At 32.4% G+C, this 23,791-nt stretch overlaps 1 protein-coding gene across 8 annotated transcripts in view; it reads right to left on the bottom strand.

Annotated features, from left to right (window-relative positions):
• CCDC171 (coiled-coil domain containing 171) overlaps positions 1-23,791 on the bottom strand; it is a 245,529-nt gene that overhangs the window by 105,778 nt on the left and 115,960 nt on the right. For all 8 annotated transcript variants that reach the window (XM_036239088.1, XM_036239086.1, XM_036239089.1 and 5 more), the window contains 3 exons: positions 19,947-20,182; positions 19,307-19,489; positions 13,971-14,156 (listed from right to left, as the gene is read on the bottom strand). In XM_036239088.1, coding sequence (XP_036094981.1) covers positions 13,971-14,156; positions 19,307-19,489; positions 19,947-20,182 — 605 coding nt within the window. The remainder of the gene's footprint in view (positions 1-13,970; positions 14,157-19,306; positions 19,490-19,946; positions 20,183-23,791) is intronic.

Raw genomic sequence — 23,791 nt, 5'->3', positions numbered from 1 at the left:
TCTATACTGGGTATTTACCCCCAAGACTTGAAAACCCATATCTAAAAAGATATTTGCACATGGATGTTCATAGCAGCAGTATTCACAGTGGCCAGGACATTTAAGCAACCAAAGTGTCCTACGATAGATGATTGGCTAAAGAAGCTGTGGTACATATATACAATGGAATATTACTCAGCCATAATAAGAGATGAAATACTGCCATTTGTAACGACATGGATGGACCTCAAGATAATCAAGCAAAGAAAAATAAGCCAGACAGAAAAAGTTGACAATCACATAATATCACTTATATGTGAAATATAAACCTAAAAGCAACAAAAAACAGGACAAACAGAGACTCATGGACACGGACTATAGACTAGTGGTTACCAGAGGACTATAGAGTAGTGGTTACTAGTGAGATGGGGCAGAAAGGAGTAGGTAGAAGGGGTAAAAGGGGTCAAATATAGGAGGTTGGGGGAGGGAGAAGTGGGTAAAGGGGATCGAATATATGGTAGCTGAAGGAAACTGGACTTTGGGCGGCAAACACAGGAAAGAATATACAGATGTCAAATGATAATGTACACCTGAATATTATATAATTGTATTAACCAGTCACCCCAATAAACTTAATAATAATAAAAAAAAAATTTTCTAGGTCCTGTTTTCCTAATCTCTTTTTCTTACTGCCTTTCAAATAGATCTTTCCTATATTTGTCTGCTCTTTCTTTCACATCTTCAAGATAGTTCATCTATTTCTTACATTTTTGACAACACTTTACTACAACTACCAACTATACATTTCCTTACTCAAATTTATAACCATCTCAAATTCAATAAAAACAAAAATTGAAATAATAATTTATTGCATTACACAAACTGATCTCCCACCCTCTTTGTCAGAAATATTAATCTTACAAAGTATAATATTAATTCATATTTTATTGCTCAATTCCTATAGCCTTTAATATCAGCTTGGTTGTGATGCACCTCTACTGAAGACTTCTAAAAAAGAAAGATCCTAACCTCATATATTTTTTTAAAAGGGTTATAAGAAATAACAAAATTAATCCTTTACTCTCATTCTGGCCCAGAGGAGAGTAAGTGAGGTATGAAGAATTCTAACATTAATTGTTCAGGCACAAAGTAAAGATAGCTTAGAAGCAGAAAAGCTTATTCAGCTACAAAAAACAAGGGATTCAACAATCACAAGATCTCTGAACTCAAGTGGCCTATTCAATCTAAAAGGAACAAAACTGAGGGCACCATAACCCAACTAGCTTAATCAGATTAAAAACACACATACACAAAATTACGAATAAGAAGGAGCTGATTATACTAGATGCATGTAAACTTTCAATGATTATAAGGAGATGTATCACAGCCCTAAATATATATGAAGTACATTTTCAAACTTGAATAAAAGGAAAGATTTCTATAAAAATATAGAGCCAAGCAACTGACTTAAGAAGTCACGAAGTCCAGTTCAAAATGACACTTCACTTCCCTGTCATTACTTCGTTTTAGGTAAAAGTATCAACAAACCACAGAAATAAAGAGAGAGGTGCCCTCAATAGAAGAAAGATTTCAAAATATATATATGAAAGGCAGAAACAGATGCAAATGGAGTGCAGCAGAGGAAGCTTCAGCCTTCTAGAGCACACATGGGAGACATGTACAGAAAATAGGCATGGCGCTTAACAATTGAGAAGAGGCTCAAGATGTGAAAACGCAAGGTACAAAACAGGGCAGGAGGAAGTCAAAGTGCAAAAGACAGAAATTATTTGAAAGACTGAAATCAGAATGACCAACCACACCCATGTGCCCTTCCCCCAACCATGTAGAACTCAGTGTAAACAGACATTTACCTGCAAAAGAAAAAAAAAAAGAAAAAGAAATCTATTCTGTACAACAAACTAAAACCAAACAAGAATTGGATAAGTTCTCTAAGGGAGAAATTGGCAGCTAGGTATGAGTAGCTGTGCCACAGAACAAAAACCAGAAGCCGCATTACCTTTTATGACCTAGTACTAAAAGTCATGCAGTATCAATTCCCCCTTATTCTATTCACAGGGGCAGGCACAAAGAGGGAACAGATTCCACCTCTTGATATGGAAACGGAAAGGTTCTGGAAGCATTGGCAGGACTAGAAATATTGTTGTGGCCATTCTTGGAAATACGATCTTCCACAGCCTCCAACATGAAAGAAAGTGATCAATGGAAACAGAAAAAATACAAAGACCTCAGAAGAAAGGAAAAGAACTTAAATAATTGTTTATTGTCTGCTAAACCAACAATTAAAAAAAAAACAATTTAAGAAGACATGGAAACTATTTTTTAAAAGGATGTTATAAAAAGAGAACCAGAGAATTAAAAGTAATATTTAGAAATTAAAAATGAGTATCACTATAAAATAATTAAACAGAAAAATCAAGACAAACTTACAGACTTTACCAGAACCTAAAGCAAGAAGACAGAAAATATAAGAGAAAATGTAAACACTATAGAAGATCAAGCCAGGATAATCACCTTCTCACAGACTAAGAGGTGCTTTAGAAAGAAAGAAAAAGAAAAAGAAAAAACAGGAGGAAATGAGATTGAATTGAGATGCAACAATCTAGTATTGTTTCAGAGTAAAAATGTCAATTCTCCCAAGACTTAGTATCTACCTCATTTTGGTACTCCCCTGCCAGCAAGTCTGAGCTTAGCTTCAAGTAGTCTAAATTACAAATATTCACTCAAAGAAAAGAATTTGAAAGCTAAAAAGATTCAGATTAAGACACTTATAGAATTATTCCAATTTTCATTTCTATTTTAACCTTTTTTTTTAAAGTCTCTCCTAGAGAGAAAATAAAATACCCCAAACCCCGAAAAAAAATTCTGTATTGGAAATAGAGTGGACTGTGAAGTTAGGCAGATCCAAAGTTCAAATTCTGACTCCAAAATCTAGAAATATGTGACTGTGGGGAAATTTATTAATAACTCTGATCCTTAATTCATTATATATTCATAATTTACATTTATGTATTATTACATGTTATCTTTCTAGGTAATGAGGATTATAGATATAAATCATCTAATCCATAATGGTTACATTATTAGCATGATTCCAGATACTCATGAGAATCCACAAGTGTGACAGCCACATTTCCACTCTGCTTCTATCATCAAAGAAACATTCTCTGAACTAATGTTAGGACAACTGATCTACCCATTGCCTGGTCTCATCTACTCCTTGTCTGTATTTTCAGTTACCAATTATGTGATTTGTGTTCTTAAAGCAGGAGGCTGTAGCAATCTGATTTCTGCAAACAGAGCAAATTGATAGGTTCTATTTCTAACAGTGTGAACTGGAAAAGTATTCTCATCTGAGATTCAGTCACAGATGGAGGAAGAAGAAAAGCTGGAGTGATTCGTTTTATTTTCTGCTCCCAGATAATAAGAAAGAAGACTTGAGAGAGACAAAGCAGGAGAAAAGCATGTATAGTAAATGGTTACCAGCATCCAAGTCTGAGAATCCAAGAAGAAAGGAAACATTTTAACAGTAGACTGGCCTAAAATCTCAAAGCCATGTAGATAATGACAATCTATTACTAATAATGTGAGCCATGCTGGAATTCAGGCAACGATTTAACCACTAGAGGCTGTCAACGTATATTAGAGGGGACCATTCTCATTTGAGTACAATGAGTCAAGGGCAGACAACAGTAAAGGGTTAGTAAGAAAGATATTAAATTGTACACAGATATTTGTTTCTTAAAAGAGTTTAGAAAACAGAAGTCAGCCAATTTCCTACATGAATTTTGGTCTGTTTAGCTACTTTAATGAAAGATTTTTATTAATTACCAAAAAGAAAAAGAAAATCCTGTGAAATTCTCAATTCTGATCTATACCTTAGCTAAAGCACAGGCTTTGTCAATTTAGACCATAAATTCAGGTGACTGAAAGTACCTGTCACCACCTGGGGGCAGCATACCACTAACTGTTGGAAGGACAAAGAGCCAATAGAAGACTGAACATGCAAATGACAAAGACCACACCCCAAACATGTCATAACATAGGTTTCTGACAGTAAACAACACAACATACACACATACATAAATTCAGATGTACATACCTATATAGTTTATATATTTACACATAAAATTAACATATAAGTAGAAATATATAATTGCATATAATTATATATAAATTATATCATATAAACATAAATTAAATATATGTAATTTATATAAATTGTATAATTATGTATGTAGTATGTGTATGTATATACGTATAACCAGCTATGTCCATTTATATGTATATCTGTGTATATAGTAAGTCTTTACTTAACATCATTCATAGGTTCTGTGACTTTAAGCGAAATGACATATAATGAAACAAATTTCACCATAAGCTAATTGATATAAACAACAGTTAAGTTCCTACGGCACCTCATCAACATATGAAACATTGAACAAAGTGACATTATTCAAGATCCTACTGTGTACATATAAATATGACTGAAAACTGAAAAGTCAATGTCTTTTTTTATTTAATAAAATAAAAATTTTAATAATAAATTGTACAATTTCTTTTTTAAAGCTCAGAAAAAAAATTTCTCTGCCATGTAGCTTCACTAACTCAGAGTACGATTAAGTGGCTTGATAGGGGAAAATTAGATTCATTACTATTGTGTTTTCTCAAAGTGGACAACATCTGACAGGTTATAGAAATATGCATATTTTCAAGTCTAGAAGCAATAATATCTGTTCTAAAACCTAATGATTTTGTTAGAAGGCAAATAATTTTTTACTCTGCCATGAAAATATTGTTATAGAATATACAAAGAAAACATATAGTACTTAGCAACTTTCCCTTTAAATAGATGTGAATCATTTTATTTTTCTTAAATATAAAATACATAATTTTCCTGCTGTGATAGATTACAATTACAATTTTTCAACAATAACACTATTTAAAACTATTAAGGACTCAAAGAAAAGCCTTTCAAGCATATTTAAAAAATGTATTCACATTTTATGTAAAACAACTTGATCCTGTATACTGTCAAGTTCTTTGCAATGATTTTTCTTAATCTTCACTGTAAGTAATTAGTACCTATCTCTTAAAATGTTGTAACTGTTAAATAAAATTATATGAAGTGCCTCACAATATGTCTAACCAAAGTGTATGCTTCCTCTTTTCTACAATTACACTACAAATAGCAAATTAACTTCACAAAAAAATTATCTGACTAAAAAACACCTGAGTGGGGGAAAAATTCATTGTTCCTTTTTATGCTCAATGCAAAACAAAACAACATACCTTTCCTTATCTGGCAAATGTCCTTGGTTTTTATTGGCTGTTATTGGTATTTTAATGACAATGCCTAATGATATCCAATGCTGGTGAGAACGGGGCTGGCTGGGCTGGCTGGGCAGGTGCTCTTACACACACCCTTTCAGATGTACACACCAGATGTAAACACCAATCCAAAAAAAATTCATGGCCTTAGAAAAGCACACACAACCACTTTCAAGTATCTATATTTCAAACTAATAAATCTGCTTCTTGAGCTCTATCCTGAGAACAGCTATACAAAGAGTTAATTTTAAGATGCTCATCTTAATAGTGAAAAATGAACACAGTCGGAATCTCCAATAACAGGGAAATAGTTATATACATTTCAGTACATTCAATAGAGGGAATATTATATGACTCATTAAAATAAAGTTTTTAAATACTCAATAAATGTAAATCCCAATCACTTGTTTGCTGAGGACCATCTTTGATTCATCTCTTTCATATTTCACATCTAATCCATTAGAAATTTCTTAAGTTTTACCTTCGAAATGAAAATATATCCAAAATCTTGTCATTCTTGTCTTCTAGCACCCTGTTTTAAGCCACCATCATCTTTAGTCTAGATTATACTGTTAACCTCTGACTGGTCTCTCTGTTTCCACTTTTCTATATATACAGTCTAATAGATACTATGATATAAATGTAAATAATGCCACTCTACCACAAAAACAGGATGTAAAACTATATATGCTTCCAGTTTTATTTGCTAAAATATTAATAATGCTTATATATGGGTGATGATGAGATTACATATACTTTGTTTTTTCTGCTTTTAAATTTTTTATTACTGTACATGTAATTTAAAAAATAAGGTAATGTTTATTTAAAAATTTACACAAAATTCAACTGTATGATTCAAAATATTTTAAGTATTTAAAATATGGTCTAACCAAATATTAATATTGTTAAGAAACATGATAGCTCTAATCTCAAATTACTACTCATTGAGGACAACTTTAAACATGGAAAAAAGTATTTTTAAATTATATTTGAGGACATAAATACTTTGAAAAAGGGAAATTATGTCATAAAAGCTTTAAAAGGAAATTTTTTTAATTTTATTACATATTTTTCTGTTGTTCAGTCTACCAAAAATGGGAATAACACCTTTTTAATAATCTTTAGCTTCTAGCTTGAATCTTCTCTGTTAAATTGTAATTTTTATAAAAAGGATCTGAGAGCTGTTGTTTTCTTAATTCTCTTTTCTCTGACCTTGAAATATAATTGACTACTTTACAGGTCTCAATGGTATTAGTCATTAGGAAGATAAAAAATATATGAGATTAAAGTAAAAATGATAAGACTTTTAAATTAAGTAATGACGTTAATAATCCTACTATATGAAAATGGGTTATGTGATAGATTTTAATTATTATAATAATCAGGCTTTATCAACTAAAAAAATGTTCAAATATTTTAAAGTAAATGAATTTGGGGGCTCTTTTGTTGAAAAGTTTACTAGAAAAAATATGGCTATATATTCAAAATTATTAAATCAATGACTGTTCACATTCTATACCCTCAGAGTATGGCAAATAATTTTATTAATAGTATAAAGGTTAGTTCATTTTTTAAATAAAAAGAAGGTATATATTCATATAATGTGACCTTTGAGACCATTACTACAACCCAAAAAACCTTTACAAATTATTCCATTTGAAATTTGAAAAATACTCCTTTTTTTCTTGCTTCTTCTTTCCCATCCACGGTGTAAGTGTGATTAAGTACTGAGAGTAGAAAATAATAAAGCACAGAATTCATTTACTATTAAAATTGAGACATAAGCAAGAAAAAACCAAAGTAGCTGCAAGAAGGTGAAGAATGATACAGGGAGCTAGGAGGATGCAAAAGTGTTTGAGATCCTGTTAGGCTGCTACAGCTTAATGGGATAGAAGACAAAACAGAAGTAACAGATGACAGAAAACAATGATGAAAAAGAGCACGTGACTAAGAGCTGGATCAGAATAATACAAACTATTTGGCAAACTTGCTGTAAATAAATCTTTCATTTTTTTCCATAAGCCATTCTCTCTCAGTGAATGTCTATGATTTTTCATGAACAGAATTACAAAATTGTGATAATTCAGATAATTTAAGATTCTGTAATATTTTTGGAAGCCCTTATCCTTATATCAAAAATCTCACCAACTGCTAAAATGTAGGCATTCTTTTTAATTAAATTCAATATATTCTCCACAAAGCCAAGTATTACACTTTCTATACAGTAAAGGTTCAACTGTATTAATTACATGATCAGAAGTTACTTTTTAAGAAAGATAAATCATGTGGTGATTTTTTTTTAATTTTACAGAATGATTCTTTGCTTCATATAAATATAAAAAGATTTTTAAATTTTCTATAATCAACACACTAAGTATGTTTCAGATGTCATTGAGAGTTATCAGAATTTTGTAGACATCCAACTTTTCCCAGGAAAAATAAGAAACAAGTATATACCTTTAGTCTAAACCTAAATGAGTCAGTCATTTTTAATGTCAAACTTACTAGAGAGAGAGAGCAAAATTAAAGTCTCTTTTCATGTAAGCAAAGTCATTCAGTTTCCCCTTACTCTAATCTAAAATATTTTAAAAAGTGACACAAATATAATGCCCATCAGCAGATAAATAACTAAACAAACAATGCCATTTACAGTATGGAGTGCTGTGCATCACTTAAAATGATAACTAGATCATTTAAGGCTGGTGTAAGGTTTAAAGAACATAGGCTGTTTTAGTCCAGACTGGTGGTTTCTTGGGCAACACAACTATCTCAAAAAGTTGGTAGGCTTTTAATCTCCTTGCTTCTAGTCAGTGCCATGTGCCAACAAATATAACAAGATTCTTTCTTAGAGATTACCGTCACTACTGGTTTCCCTGTTTCTATATACCCATGTGTGCATGCAGTCATTGCACATAATGGTGGTTACCTTGAGGTCATCTAAGATAATTAAGAGAGAATAAGAAAGCTGTATCCCTAATTTGCTCTTTGCTATAGGACTGAGACTTAATGGACTCCTTTCTAGGTCCTAGATTTCTAGGATCTCTCTCTCTCCTCTCTTTTATTTATAGTCACAAGCTAATTAATTCTTTCCTGACTTCATCCCTTTCTTACAATACTTTATTCAAAGCAAAGTGTCAAAGCCAACACATACAATCGTCAGCTCTTTCCAACCACTTCCCCAACAACTATAGTATCAGCAGTCTTAAAATATCACAAGAACAGTTTTATCAAACATTTTGCCACAGTTTAACATGGATTTCCATCCTTCCAACTTTGATATGTATCTTCACCACAAACTGTCTGACCTCTAAGACACTGCCTCAGACTTCGGGTATTGGTTACAGCAGCAACCCATTTTAAGGTGTAAATTTTGGTACTAGTTCCCACAAGTATATTGCTCACAGGTTGACACTCTCATTAAAGTAACTATTTTAATCATTCTTTCACCTACTGTATTAACATGGAGTGTCTACTAACAAACAGAATCTGAAGTCTATTAAGAATAAAAATATGTAAGGCAGGATCCAAGATAAAATGGTTAGCATAAATAGTTATTAAACTTAAGTCTAAGTTTACTTGAATTCAAGAAAAAAAAACACATTGGATATAGAGCTTTTGTTGTCTTATGAAATACCACAGAAAATAAAAAAAAAAAAAATGTTGCCTAACAAAACTCTCAGGGTTCCAGTAATACTAATGATATTATGGACCAGAACAACAATATAAAATATCTCAAAAATGATTTAGGGGAATGGGGGAAAAAAGATAAAAAAAACAATTCTTTAACTTGTTCTATTTTTTTCTACACTAACATATTCCATATTCATTTGTCTATAGTTTCCAATAATAGAGGTGTGCTATAATAGCTAACTACAGTTTCTGCCTTCAAAGTATGTTACTTTCACTGACTTAGAAAGACCCTAAGCCCACAGATTTTAATATTTTATTTTTGTCTTTGTCATTCTATAGTCTCATTACTATGTTTCTATGTGCTTATTTGTTATTTATCCTGCTCATGGTACAAGGGATTCCTTTAATTTAATAAATTACTCTTTCTTTAAATCTATAAAGTTTTTAGTCATTCTTGCTCAAAATATTGCCTTGCCGTGATTTTCTCTTTCTGAAAGTTTATTAAACATTTTCATTCTATTTTATCCTACTTTCATTCTTTTATTAATAAATCTCATTCTTTTTCTTTTCAATTAACTTCCTATTATCCATCGTTTTGTCCCTCTGTAGAAAATTCCTACCCAATATTCAAACCATTCACTGAGTTTTTAAATTCAATGATAATATTTTCATTTATTGTCTTATAATTTCTACTCATGTCTTATTTCTTAGAACACTTAAAAATACTTATTTTAAAGTAACTTTTAAAGCACCTTTCAAAAATTGGAGTAGTATTCCTCCCACCTGAGGTGCAAATTTTCTCATTTGATATGCAATTCATTTCTTTCCACAGTTGGTAATATTGAATTTCCTATTAAAGATTTTTGTGTGTTCTCTAAAACATCCCTACTGAATATTTTCAAGTTTCCTTCTACAAGGTCATACTGGTTCTACAAGGGTCAGACCATTTTGAAGATAATTTCTCAGCTCAACAGACCTTGGACATAGAAGTAGCATAAACTAAGACCCTCCTTTCATGTGTGGCACAGGCCTGGAGTTCCAATTTTTTCCTACCCAATGTCCACGGTAGACATAAAATTCCCCTGTATGTGGCAGGCAGGGATGTTCTAGGCCCCATTTCACAATCGGGCAGCCCTTCCTGCCTCCCAGCTTCACACAGGAAGCTAATAGCTCTTTTCTAGTCCATAGGGGTTGAGGCCTAGATTTTCCTAATGTCATGATTATCAAGTCCAGCCTCCAGCTAGGTTTGCACACCAGTGAGCTATTTAAACTTCAGTTCTCCTCAGCATTTGGTTTTGAATATCCTCTTTATTTCTAGTAACTGAGCTTTTTTCTCACTTCCTTTTAAGCTTGGCTGAATACCCCATAACACTTTTGTGATATTTTACCTAGTTTCCACTCCATGCGTTTAGAGAAGTCCTTTCATGTTAACAAAACTTTGGTAACCAAAACCTGACAATGATAGCATGAGAGAGATAAATTACAAGACAATCATGACTAGGAACATAAATTTTAAAATCTTAAGTGAAAAATTAACAATTTGAGTGCAGCAACGTAGTTTTTAAAAGTATCACAACTAAGTGGGGTTTATTTTATTATTTCAGGAATGTAAGCCTGCCTTAACATTAGAATATTGAATAATGTAATGCACAGGTCACCACATTTTAGATAGGAAATACTCTGTGTGCCACTCGAAGTCTCTGTCACATATTCTTCTTCAGGTCATTTTTTTTACTTTTTTTTTTTTTTATGGTCTTTTCAATACGTAAAAACCATTCTTAGATCACAGGCCATACAAATACAGGTTGTGGTCACAGCTTGCCGATCCCTGATAATAATTAAACATACTAACAAAATAAGAAGAAAAAAATCATACAGTTATCTCAATCGATTCGTAAAATGTATTTGATAATATCCAACGTTCATTCATGACTTTTTTAAAATAATGCATAATCTAGGAAGATAATTCCCTCAACCCAAAAAGGATTATAAACTGAAAACCTGTAGCGAACTTCCTTCTTAATGTAGAAATGTTAGATTCTCTTTAAGACTGGGAACAAGATAAGAATGTTTACTGTTTCCACTTCTACTCAACAGCGTATCCTAGCCAGTATAGTAAGGAATTAACAAAAGATGATTAGGTTTGAAAAGGAGAGGAAAAACTCAATAATATGATGGTTTAATTAGAAAACCCTGTGAAGTACCGATAAAGTATAATTTGAAATAAGAGAGTTTAGCAACATGGATGACTATAAGATTAACATATATGTCTATTTATTCATGTGCCAGTTACTCAGTTGATGTTAGTCTGTGGGGGCTCCTGAAGGAACTAAATTAGGCAAGCTTTCTTCTAGAGAAAATTTTACATTTGCTTCTGTCTAGACACTACTGACCTGAGATTATCCCATTCTGGTATTAAGCAATTCCTTAACATGGGCATCTCAGGTTCAAGGTCTGATCTGTTGGCGGAGCCCAAAGCTTAGTCTACTTTCAGTACTGGATTTGTTATTTGCCTGCAGGGTAAACCCAGCATCTGTTCACAGTGCTAACTTTGATTTCCACTCATTGGAGTTTGTGTTGTTATATTTTCATTCTGTGAGAGTTCCTTTACTATTTAATGCACCACTGTTATATGAGAAGTGTCTTATCCAAATCTAGCTGTATTGTAAAGAAAGGCTATTCTGAGCATCAAGTCTAAAGCATAATTTATAAAAACTATTACCAAAAAAAAAAAAAATGATTAAAAACAAACCCCAAATGTTAACATTGGTTGTTTTCAAAAAATAAGTTATGAATAACTTTTCTCTTCTGTATTTCCCATATCTTCTATTCATGATCTTATTTTTGTTTTAAAGAAAAAGAAGCAATACACTTTATTTTTTTAAAGAGATTATACACAGGACATGTTAAAAAATGATTTAAGTATTATTGAAAAACAAAAGAATACCAAACATACAGATGCTTTTCAAACAGTATCTTAATTAATTCTCATAAAAATTCTGTAACTTAAGTATCATTATCCCTAATTTTACAGAAGAGGAAACTGAAGATCAGAAAGGTTAAGTTACTTGCCCAAGTGACAGAACTGGGATTTGAATTCAGAAATACTTGTTCCGAGGCCAGTGCTTTTTCTACTGAATCATGCTGCCTCCCACAAGAGAGCATTTTCACATTACCACCTGCTAGTTCTAATTAAGAGATAGTAATTAAACAGTTCTTCACTCCTGACAACAATATTTAAGCTACTGGCATTTTAAAGAAATTAATACAAACAGCTTTTTATCTGCTGGAAGATACTATAACTAAACGCAAATTTCAAGCTATTGCAAAGAGAAGAAACTCCAACGTGACACAGCTATATGCATTTTCAAAGCATGGTTAATTACATTATCTATTAATAGAACATAAAGTATAAAAATGTTGTTCGATGACCAATTTACTTATAAAAATGTTCAACTTGACTAGTAATCAAAGCAATACAAAGAGTAACAATGACATACGGATCAAAATGGAAAAAAATTTTGAAATAGTAATAGTTAGATTGGCCAAAAAGTGAACTCCTCATACATTTTAGGAGAGAATGTAACTGGTAAAAATTTGCCGTAGGCCAAGTGATAACATTTACACTTTAAAATACATAAGGTTTTTGACCTAGTAATTCTCATCCAGGAATTTATCCTGAGGAAATAATCAAGATATGTAAATAAAGATTTAGCTACAGGGTTACTAACCATAGAAATACTTAATAATAGCAAAACAGAAAAAAAAAAAGAGAGAAACTGAAATGATTGTAAGTCTACAGAAATAAAAAATTATGTTAATCAATTTTAATAAGTTTTTCTAAAAATTAAATCCCAGTTTCAATATTTATAGGCCAGGAGACCTTGAGCAAGTCCATTCAACTCTCTCAATTTTAGCAAAAACACAATGGAACACTAATAGTACCTACTTCAGAGAGGTTATTTAAGAATGATATAAAATAATTAATGTAGAGATTCAGCATAGAGCCTGGCATATGTATGTCAATCAATAATATACATATGTGGTGGTCAGGAAGGCAGATGTGAAATCTGACTCTCTTGGTTTATTATTTACTAATGCTTGTACAAGTTATGTAACCTCTTTGTGTCTGTTTTCTCATTTACAAATTGAGAATAAGCCCATAGTTTGTGTCAGGTTTATATGAGATAATTGTTTATAAAGTATTTAGTATAGTGCCTGGCAAACAGGAAGCTCTCAATTAACATTGACTACGTCATTGGAAGTGTTAACATTAGTTATTAGCCACTAGAATAAGTAGTATAACTAACTCTGAGTTGCTTACTGTTATTAGGTATGATACCCGATATAAAAGGTATATTATATAATTTTGTTTTCCCTAGCATTAGTTGTTTCATTCTAATATGTATAACCTCACTAGTGTAAACTCCGCAAGTATTATAATCATAAACTAGAATTGTATTATATTTTAGAGCCAAAATTTATAAAAGATACCACAGTCTTAATTCCACCAATGAAATTTTCTAAGAGAAAACTATTTCATTGTAACTTCTCTTTTCCTTTCTGAATACCTTTCCCACAAATAGAACAGTTCTTCTTAACCAAACTTCTTTCATCCCCAAACACCTACTTACATAAGAATCTGAAAGACCCAAATCGAAAACCTTTCAAAATCTAAAAGATAACATGGAGTTTCAAGGGCTGGAGGGCACAAATCAAGTAAAAGAAAAAACTAAAGGGAGGCAGAAACAAGAAAGATAAATGAAACAAAAAAGAAAATTATTACTGAAAACAATCTCTGCTTTGTTTTGAACAAGTAAAGCCTACTTTTACATTTTCAATACATGTGAATCATACTTGGAACTGGGTCCTGGAACCATGTTTCATTCCATCCTTCTAGGCTCTTAAAGAATAAAAATTTCATGTCTTGGGATCAGTTCCCTATGCAGAAAATACACAAGGACCCACACCCAGAGAGGAAACAAACCAGTATGCAAGGTCTGTTTTCCTACCTTAACGGCTTCTCCGAGAGTTTGGTTTTTGTCAGCTTCCTCACTGGAATGCAGTTCAAGTCTATAGTTCAGCTCCTGCAGTTGTTGTGCCTGTTCATTCAATAGCATTTGTGCCTGCTGTTCCCGAAGTAACGCATTATTCAGTTCTTCACATGCACTTTCAAACTTCTCGTGGGTGATCAATTTCTGAAGAGGGAAAAATTCAATGATCAGCTAACTGCATTTTGTATCATTTAATCTTCAGAACTATTTGCTAACTTAAAGAGTATAATACGAATGTCTGTAAATGTCTGATACATGACAAAAAAGTTCGTTTTTCTTAATTTAATAAGTCAAGATTAAAAACACACACACACACACATAACTCTGGTTTTTAAAGCACAACAACCATACTTCCAAAGTTATATTTAGTCAAGTAAAATCTTGGGGGTTGGCTCTAGAGTGTAGTGGTTAGTACGCTGGCTTTACACGCAGAAAGTCCTGGGTTTGTGCCCCAAGTGGAGCCGTGGACCACATCCCGGGTGCCCCAGGTGTGGGCAGTGAGTACGTGGGAGCAAACACCCCGCTTTCAGAGATCCACTTCTTAAGGGGAGACGGCAACATCTATAGGTCAGGGAGGGAAGGGGGGAAGGAGGATCAGAGAGGGGGGGAAATAAATAGATAAAAATAAATAAAATCTTGGGAAACTTATTTCGAGTTCTAAATAGATTCATAATGCTCAGTTTAAATCTTAACACACAAGCACATTTTATAAAGATTACAACTGCGAGAATTAAAGCCTTTAACAAGTTTCTGTACTTTTATTAACTTAAAGTCTGTGTTCGGTGTGTTACCCTCCAGGTCGCCCTGGTCATATGTCCCTTCCTGGAGAGTCATTGCCAGACCATTACTTCCTGAATCCCACTCAGCTCACATTATCATACCATCTTCTTTTATTTTCTTCACTGACATTATCATTACCTCCATCTATCTCATGTAGTTGTCCACTTTTTTTTATTGCCTGCTCACACCCCGCCACCAACTACATACTTTAAGGATGTGAACTCCACTGGGCAGGGACCTCATTCACCTTCCTCACCAACACACAGAAGAGTGGCTGACACTCAATAGGAGCTCAATAGATATTTGAGCCAATGAAACTCTGCACCATAATAAACAACATGGCTTTTATATGATGACTGCTTTGGAAAGCGAAGCACTCTGCTCTGGAATAACTATGACAGTTCTAAGATGACGGCCATTCCTTCAGAGGTGTGGAATCCAGAGGAGAACACATTTATATTATCTCCTGTTCAAAACATCTAAACAAATGAAAATTAGTTACAACAAACAACAACTGACATCTTGATCTTGAAGTACAAACAACAGGAAGGTTTCCAAAAAGGTAACTTGAGGAAAAAAAACTAAAGAAAACCACGTAGGTTACTTAATCATAGTAAGTGTATACTTTTATCTATTTAAGAGTGATAACTTTCCTTTGTTGAAAAGAATTGGATGTGGATTAATATAATTAACCACTAATATAAAGCAAACTGATTTTTTTTAAAAAACTGATTTTTAAAAAACATCTAGTTGAGGAGGAGTAGGAAAAAATCCTATTGATTCTAGGTATCTGAAATGTGTAAATTATTACATTTTAATGTGGACTTTACCTCTGAGTTTTCTGACAAATGAGACAAAAATAGAAATGTGCTTAGTTATAGTTTCCTCTTAGGTCAACAATAGCAAGCATGTGGTTCAGGTAGAGAGAAAAACTTTTGCCAAAGCTAAGTTTGAGGATAAATTTATTACATGGGTCTTTCTATATTATAATATATAAGTACTGTTTTACTTTGGTACCAGGTACCTGGCCTGCTACCTCCTGGAAGAAACTGTCTTTTACTATTATTTGCCTTTTCAAAGGTGTAGATAATGCATTCCTCAATACTGATTAAATTTCAAAAGGTAACAGTATAGCATAAAAATAGATTTCCTAATGATTAACCTAAGTTAATACAAAGTAATGAGAATGATCACAAGGCACATACAAAAGCTGCCTCATTTACTGAGAGTCAACTAGATGGTAGTCAACTAGTATCTAACATTGAACTTGTACAGTGTTTAGATTTTAGGGAACACATCTTTTTACTTTCTCTTAACAGCTGCCTCACTCTCTACAATGTCTCATTACAAATAAACCCTTCACTTTCAAAACATCAACTATAACAGCCTCCTCTTGGCACTCCAGCTCCATTTAAACAACTTAATATCCCTCTATTCCCTAAGAGAAACAGCACTCTTCTGGGTCTTGTGAACAAATATTCATGTAATTCTATCTTTTGTTTGTTATGTTGTTTTAAATCACCACTCCTTGCCATCAGACCACTCTGTTCTGTACAATCTACCTGACCTCCATAAATCAAGATCCCTGACATTTTGCAGGACTTCTTCCCACTCCTCCAGAATTCCTCCTTTACCTAAATACTTAGCTAATTTTAGCCTCACTCCTGTCCATCTATCCCTTCCAGAGATTCTCTCAATTATATTCACTCTTTTGCAAGCAAATAGAATCAAACAGTTATTGCAATGTAAAATAAGAAAGAGATGGTATCTGAAAGGGGCTAATAAACCAAAATAAGATCTTCAGGGTTAGTTGTTAAAGGCATCAGTAGACAAGCATGGTATCCCAAAATAAGGAAAGTACTGAAAAGCTTTTGACAAGCTGGATGTTTCCTTTTACATTACATTTTAGACGAACCTTATCAAGCTATTTTATCTTCCTCCTACATAGTCTGCTTGAAATCAGTGAAAGATGAATCATTGCAGACACATTCCCAATTTTTTTAGAGGAAAATATCTTTTTTGCCATCTATTATGTTTTAATAAAATAATCCTTTATTAACATAGCTAGGTATGAACATTAACCATCACAGTGAAGTGGTTAAGAGAATGAGTTTTAGAACCTGACTACCCAGATTCAAATTCTGTCATTTCCACTCACTAACTGTAACTTTTGGCAGGTTACGTAGCTGCTCTGTGTTTCATATTTCTCATCTGCAGAAATATAACAATAGTATTGAACTATTATTGATATGAAAGGACAAAATGAATTAACACCCTAAAGTGCTTAGGGTCAGTGCCTGATATATGGTCAATGTCATTAAATGTTAGAAATCATCACTCTGTCATTACATATACCATTCCCTCAATTATTACTTCAATTAATCCTATTTTTATATCTACACTTCAGTGGAAGTAATTTACACTAAACATTTCCTGTAATAGATTCTTAGCTTTTGCTCCAGGCCAGTTAGCTTTTAACCAAAGCCCTTACAAGAAAATTCTATCACCTTCCAGCAATTTTTCTTCAAACTCTTACAATCTCTGTAGATTCTACAAATTGAGTCCTGACTACTTCCAAACTAATTAAAGATAAGGTGTTAACTTGTTTTCCTAATACTTAACTAGGAACTAGGAAATCATATTGTGTGGAATATCTAAAATTCCTCATACATATTTCAAGGAGAGATATAGGTAAATAATCTTTCAATTTTCAGGAAATCCACTATTAACTAAATCTACTTATAGCTGACTATATTCTAAATCTCAAATTGCATAAATGGCTATCTCTTTCCATTTTGGCAGACCATCTCAAGATCCCAAATTTAGTTAGTACGTAAAATTGAAAGCAAACCAAAGAAAGAGAGAGAGACACTCCAAAGGAACTGGCTTTTAAAAGTACACACAACAGCTTTCTATGTTTAAGTATAATGGCAAAAGAAAAAATGTTGGAAACAAATTAAATGTCTATAAGTAGGGGAACAGTCAAAGTTTGATACATCCATATGATAGAACAGTATTCATTTATCTAAAATTAAATTAATAATAAGTAACACAGGAAAATGTTAACAGTACTTTAATTGTTTATATATATATGCAAACTGCACATGCAAAATCATTCCAAACCACAACTATGCATAAGGGCACGCATATAAATCTGTACACTGAGAAAAACGTAAGAAACAAATCACATCCACTCTTCAGAAATGATTGGTTCTGGGTGGTAAGATTCGAGTGATCTGAATTTTCTTCTTTACACATTTTGATATTTTTATTTATGACTATCATGTACTACCTTTATAATCAGGAAAAGAAATATTGAAGCAACTCATAAATTTTTCTTCTCTAAGCAAAAAATGAAGGAAGTGAAGAAAAACCAGTGTTGTCTTTAGATATTCACCATAAAGAAAACTATTACTTATCTCCAATCTGAAGGGTAATTTATGATTACCTGATCTGCCTAATTTATAAGAACTCTTCACCCTTTGAAGAGATAGCTATTTGAAAAAATAATTAACATTAGCAATTCACATTATCATAGGATTAATAACTAAACTATCTGCTGTTTTCTCTGTGCCAACAAATGTTAAAACTACAAATTCCAAATTAACCAACAGGTAGGTACATTTAAACTGAAGCTAACTCGCAAAATTTAGGTTTCCCAAAGAAGGGAGTACTCAAAGTAGCTTGTTGCTAAATTTAAGAAACGAATTTTGTACTCACATTCATATTTAGCTGTCATCAGTTGTATACAGTTTTGAAGTTTTAGAGTAATCATTTAACTCTATATTCCTATATTGATTTTAAAAACAAAGTCAATAACTAACCCAGCTGCAAATAGAATGTGTGGAGATCTGCATTTTGTTGTGCCTCATATGTTTACACATTTCAATCTTGATCTAACGTTATTTGGCTTTTCTTTTCTCAGATATTTTCTGCTTTCTTAAATAATACATATGAATCCTTGATGGATGTTACGCAAAATGAACATTTCTTTGGAAAAGCAACTTGATTTCATACTAAATAACCTAATTTACTCAAAATATCCAATGTAAGATGAAAAAAGGAAATTCCACCCCCCACTCCAAACATCAGTCTTCCCCCTTCGGGGCATTTTATTTATTATTATACATTTGGGGGCTTAGTCGCTATAGCAGTTAAGCTACCCTAACTTAATCGTTTTCTCTACTTTCAGTCAGAGCATACATTTTAATAGAGTTAAGCATTCTACTGACACAGAATCAGTATTCCTAAGCATCTGGTATAACTTTTTTTTAATTGAGATATATTGGACATAAAACATTATGTAGTTTAAGGTGCCCACATGTTAATTCGATAAATTTATATGCTGAAATATGATAACTACCATAGCATTAGCTAACAACTCTATCATACCACATAGCTATCATTTGTGTGTGTGTGTGTGTGTGTGTGTGTGTGTGTGTGAGAGAGAGAGAGAGGGAGAGAATCAAAGGAGAGTTCACCAAAACCATAATTTTTAAATCATATATACTTACAGACTGCTTAAATTCATTTAATTGCATTTGGAGACCCTGGGCTTTGTCAAGCTCCTTTTTCATTTCGTTCACATTTCGTTTGAATTCTGTGACCTCTAAGCGCAGTGAGCGGCGCTCCACTTCTGCTGCATGCAGTCTTTGTGTAAATGCAAATATTTGCTTCTGTAATGATGCTGTGCTTTTCTGTTGTTAAACAAGAGCAATTTTACAAGACGTAACTACAGATTTACTAATTAATTACTAATGACCATTTTACCAAATTTAATGTAACAGGTTACACAGAGAATGATACCAGCTATAGCTGAAATTTAGAGGTGAAAACTTCATTTTTATGTGACAAATAATTTGGCTTATATGAAATGAACGACTGAAGAAAAGAAATAATCTAGATGGCTGGAAAATAGAACTGATGATCGCTTATGTCTCACACAATTTCATTGCAGTATACTTGTAGGGAACAGTCAACTCAGAACTCAGGCCAGAACTCTGTATTTTGACATTTGGCCACATTTGGAAGTACATGATATCTAAAGGAAATCAAGATACAGTCATGTACAACTAATTTAAAGTACAAATAAGCCTCACTCAGAAATAAATTTACAAGTCCTAAAGTCCCTATTTAATAAAATTTCATACCTACCAAAATGGGCACGTGGCCACACAGTCCATATTTCAGGGCCAGTGTGTTTACTTTATGAAGTCCGCGAGCCAGCCTCTGAGCCAGGGAATCTTTTTCTACATATGTAACACTCCTGATGCTGCTGCTACTGTGCAAAGGTAAACTCTCCATTGCCAAACTAATTTTATCCATGAGTTTTGCAAAAGAACTCTTGGCTGCACCTATAAGTAAATGTCCACAAACTCTGGAATTCGGATCTTCAAAGAAAAAGAAAGACACAGAAAAATGTGAATTGTCTCTTCTTCATTTCACAACACTTCCGATTACAACACATTAGAAGTGTTTCCTCAATTATACAATTCCCATTCATTATAGTAATAGTAATTCATTCCAAAAGTCCCCTCCCACTTTAATTTTCACTATAAATAAAGGAATGCGTTTACTTCACCTACTAAATGATATATCTAAGAAAATCTGCATGGACTTAACAGTATATCATTCACACCGAACATTAGGATACTAAAAATTTATCACCATTCTTTTCTTTGTTTTAAAACATAATATAAATTCATTTTCTATTTCAACTATTGAAGCTTCTTACCTTAATGTCACACTATTTACATTCTCAGATAAGAATGTAAATATAATTTGAAAATATAATTTGCCTTATTCCAAGGCAATTAAACTTTACAACTACAATTACTTATTTCCCAATGGATTTTGGTAATCATCCCTCTCATATGATGGACCTAAGGTCCCAGAAAATCCAACATGGCCTGCTTACTGCCAGATTCATCAGGTCTGTAATTAATAATTGCATTTAATGTTGATAAATAAAATTGTCAGTGCTCTTTCTACTAATTGGTATTCCAGATAATGGTTAATAGGTTTATTTATGCCTTAATAAAAGTTGTGTAATTTAGTTTTCCCACTGCTAGGCAGGTATTAATCTGTCATTACTTGTCTTATGGTACTATCTGTGTAAAATGACAAGCAAGGAGATATTATTTAAATTCAGTAGTATATCAATCCACATTTCAAGAGCCTCTGATTTTGGTGTTAATTTAAATTTTGTCTTTGCATCATAAGCACAGAAAAAGCATATTTGGTTTGTTTTATCCAATAGAAAAAAATGTTTTATAATTCTAAGAATATGTATGGTTCGAGAGTAAAGTGCAACACTAAGAAGGTAATCAATCAGTGCTTACTATGTCATGAGGAACTGTTTCACAGAAGTCCTGTTAAAAAATTCCAGCTTTGTTTTATTTCTTTTATTCTTCAGTGTATAAAGGATCAATTTTTAAATCTATGCAGCAGTCAGAATTTGAAAACCATACTGCTTAGAAGTTATATATAACATAAAAATTATTAATTGGATAAAAGCATAATATAAAATAAAAAATTAATTGAATAAAAGCATAATATCTTCCATTTAAAATTTATTTCTATCAGTTACTGATGTACTGACTTCTAAGAATATAACATAAGATAATATAAGTTTAATTCTATATGCTTCTCATAAGCACACTCTCTGAGAATACCATGGATGGAAGACAGACAAGGTATATTTGAAATACACAGTTTCTTTAACAATCAGATTCCTTAAATAAATCATGAATAAAAAAGAATTTAATAGCTTTATTTGCCAATCATTCCAATGCCTAATACCCTGTTTCTCCAACTGGTTTGCAACGCCTTAACTGTATCGTTTTTCATCTTAGTAAACTCTTTTTATCTGCACTGTGCCAGCCTAGCATATTTTTATATGTTACATTATTGATAATTCTTTTTTACTTCCACAGCAACTACAACAATGCTGAATACAAAATTGCATTAAATAATAGCAGGAGAAATTAATAACTTTTATGGTATGTCAAAAGTTAGTCTTTTTAAATAAACAAGATAAAAGATCATTGTTTTAAGAAACTTTCACAGATAAAGTGACTTTAAAAGCAAAAATTAACTACGATTAAATTTTAAGGAGTGTGGTTTTCAGTATATCACAGAAATGTGTTTGTGTAGACATTAACCACTCTAAAAGCTGAAATTAAGTGACAATATAATTCTACAAGGTATTCTTCTAAATTTTTACAAAGAGGGAAAGAGGCACACTCTCTAAGTCCCTGACTACTGACTCTCCACGAACTACAGAAAGAGCACTAAATAATTTATTCTTTGATGAGGAAGAAGCATTTTTACAATATACTTCACATTATATGATATAGAGCACAATTAGTTCAATATTAAATAAATGAAAAAACAAACAAAAAAAACCTCTAATGATGTAGTTATAGAATTATCTGTGTAAGATACAGAAATAAGAGAAAAAAAGAGCCACCAAAGTTTTTCATGTCTAAACTTGTCTATGGACAATGGACTAGTGGTTACCAGAGGGTGAGGGGTAGGGGAGGAGGGGAGAGGTAGATGGGGTGAAGAGAATCAAATATAGGAGGGTAGTGGGAGGGTGAAGTGGGTAAAGGGGGATCAAATATATGGTAGCTGAAGGAAACTGGACTTTGAGTGGTAATCACATAATAGAATATACAGATGTCAAACTATAACATAACCTAAAAATTATATAATTGTATTAACCAATGTTACCCCAATAAACTTAAAAAAAATTAAAAAATAAATAATAAAAAATAAAACTAAATAAATTTGTCTAGATTGTTTAAATATTTGACTAGCTACATTTAACAAATTCTTGTTTATGTTAAATATATTTGTTAATCACTTTCCTCTATTTAATAGCATGTATCTGTTAAGAAAAAAGAGAACCCTATGTTCTGCCATTACTTTTTCCAATGGAAGAGGCAATATGGTATAAGTAAGTCTAAAACTTCAAAACAAATTCATAAAGAATTGTTTCAACCACTAGATCTAAAACTGTAGGTTACAGATCTCATGATAGGAGAGAGGAGAGACTGAAAAGTTAGAGTTTTACCCCTTCTAACTGAAGCAGCTATTGCCAATTTTATCTTTATTTAGCCCTAAAAAATATATACAGCATGAATTACTTATGTTCATGATGTTGTGAGTAATAAAATTAAAAGTCCATTAAAACATTGCAGAAGTCAACTGCTACAAAAATACAAGTATTATGTGGGAGAGAGCAAACTACAATATGTTTTCTTATTTAAATGAAGTACCTCACACTCAAGAAAGATTAAGAAACACTATTTCAATGAAAAAAAGGGAAAAATGAGTAATTATTTCATTAATATGTATGTAAATATGTAATCGTTTATTTAAGAATAATGGTAGTCATGATTGTAATATTAAGAATTAGTAATATAACGAATGATATTAATAATAATGTTAGAAATGTTAATCATGGTAATAATGTTAACTGCATTAAATTTTGACCCAGTTCTACACACCTGGGTACGTTCTGTCATCTTTGACATCTCCATCTCCCTTGCCATCTCCCCAACATCCTGCCCTTAATAGTTCTCCAATCTATTCGATGTTCTCTGTGATCATGGCCTTATCTCATCTATATTCTTGCAAGAGTCTCCCTACTCTTCTCCAGTCTTTCCCCTCTTCAATCCATCCTCCACTGTAGATACAGTGACTTCTAAAACACAACTAGGATGCTGTCATAATCCCTGCCTTTAAGCTTTACTGACTCTAATCAGATCTTAGAATAAATTCAAACTCCTTAAAACGTGCTCATATGACCCTACGTGATCTGATCTCTACTGACTTTTCCAAAAACACCTTTCACTATTACCCTTTCTATAAGCAATTCCTTTCAAGTGACATCAACACATCACAATCATAAAGCATTCCTCTGAGCAAAAATGATGCTTGTGTCTCCAAAAAACTAATAATTTGGGAAATGTGAATGTAGACATCAGTTTTCA

This window comes from Rousettus aegyptiacus, unplaced genomic scaffold (genome assembly GCF_014176215.1).
Source record: "Rousettus aegyptiacus isolate mRouAeg1 unplaced genomic scaffold, mRouAeg1.p scaffold_m13_p_3, whole genome shotgun sequence".
NCBI lineage: Eukaryota > Metazoa > Chordata > Mammalia > Chiroptera > Pteropodidae > Rousettus > Rousettus aegyptiacus.
This window is presented reverse-complemented; position numbering and strand designations above follow the sequence as displayed.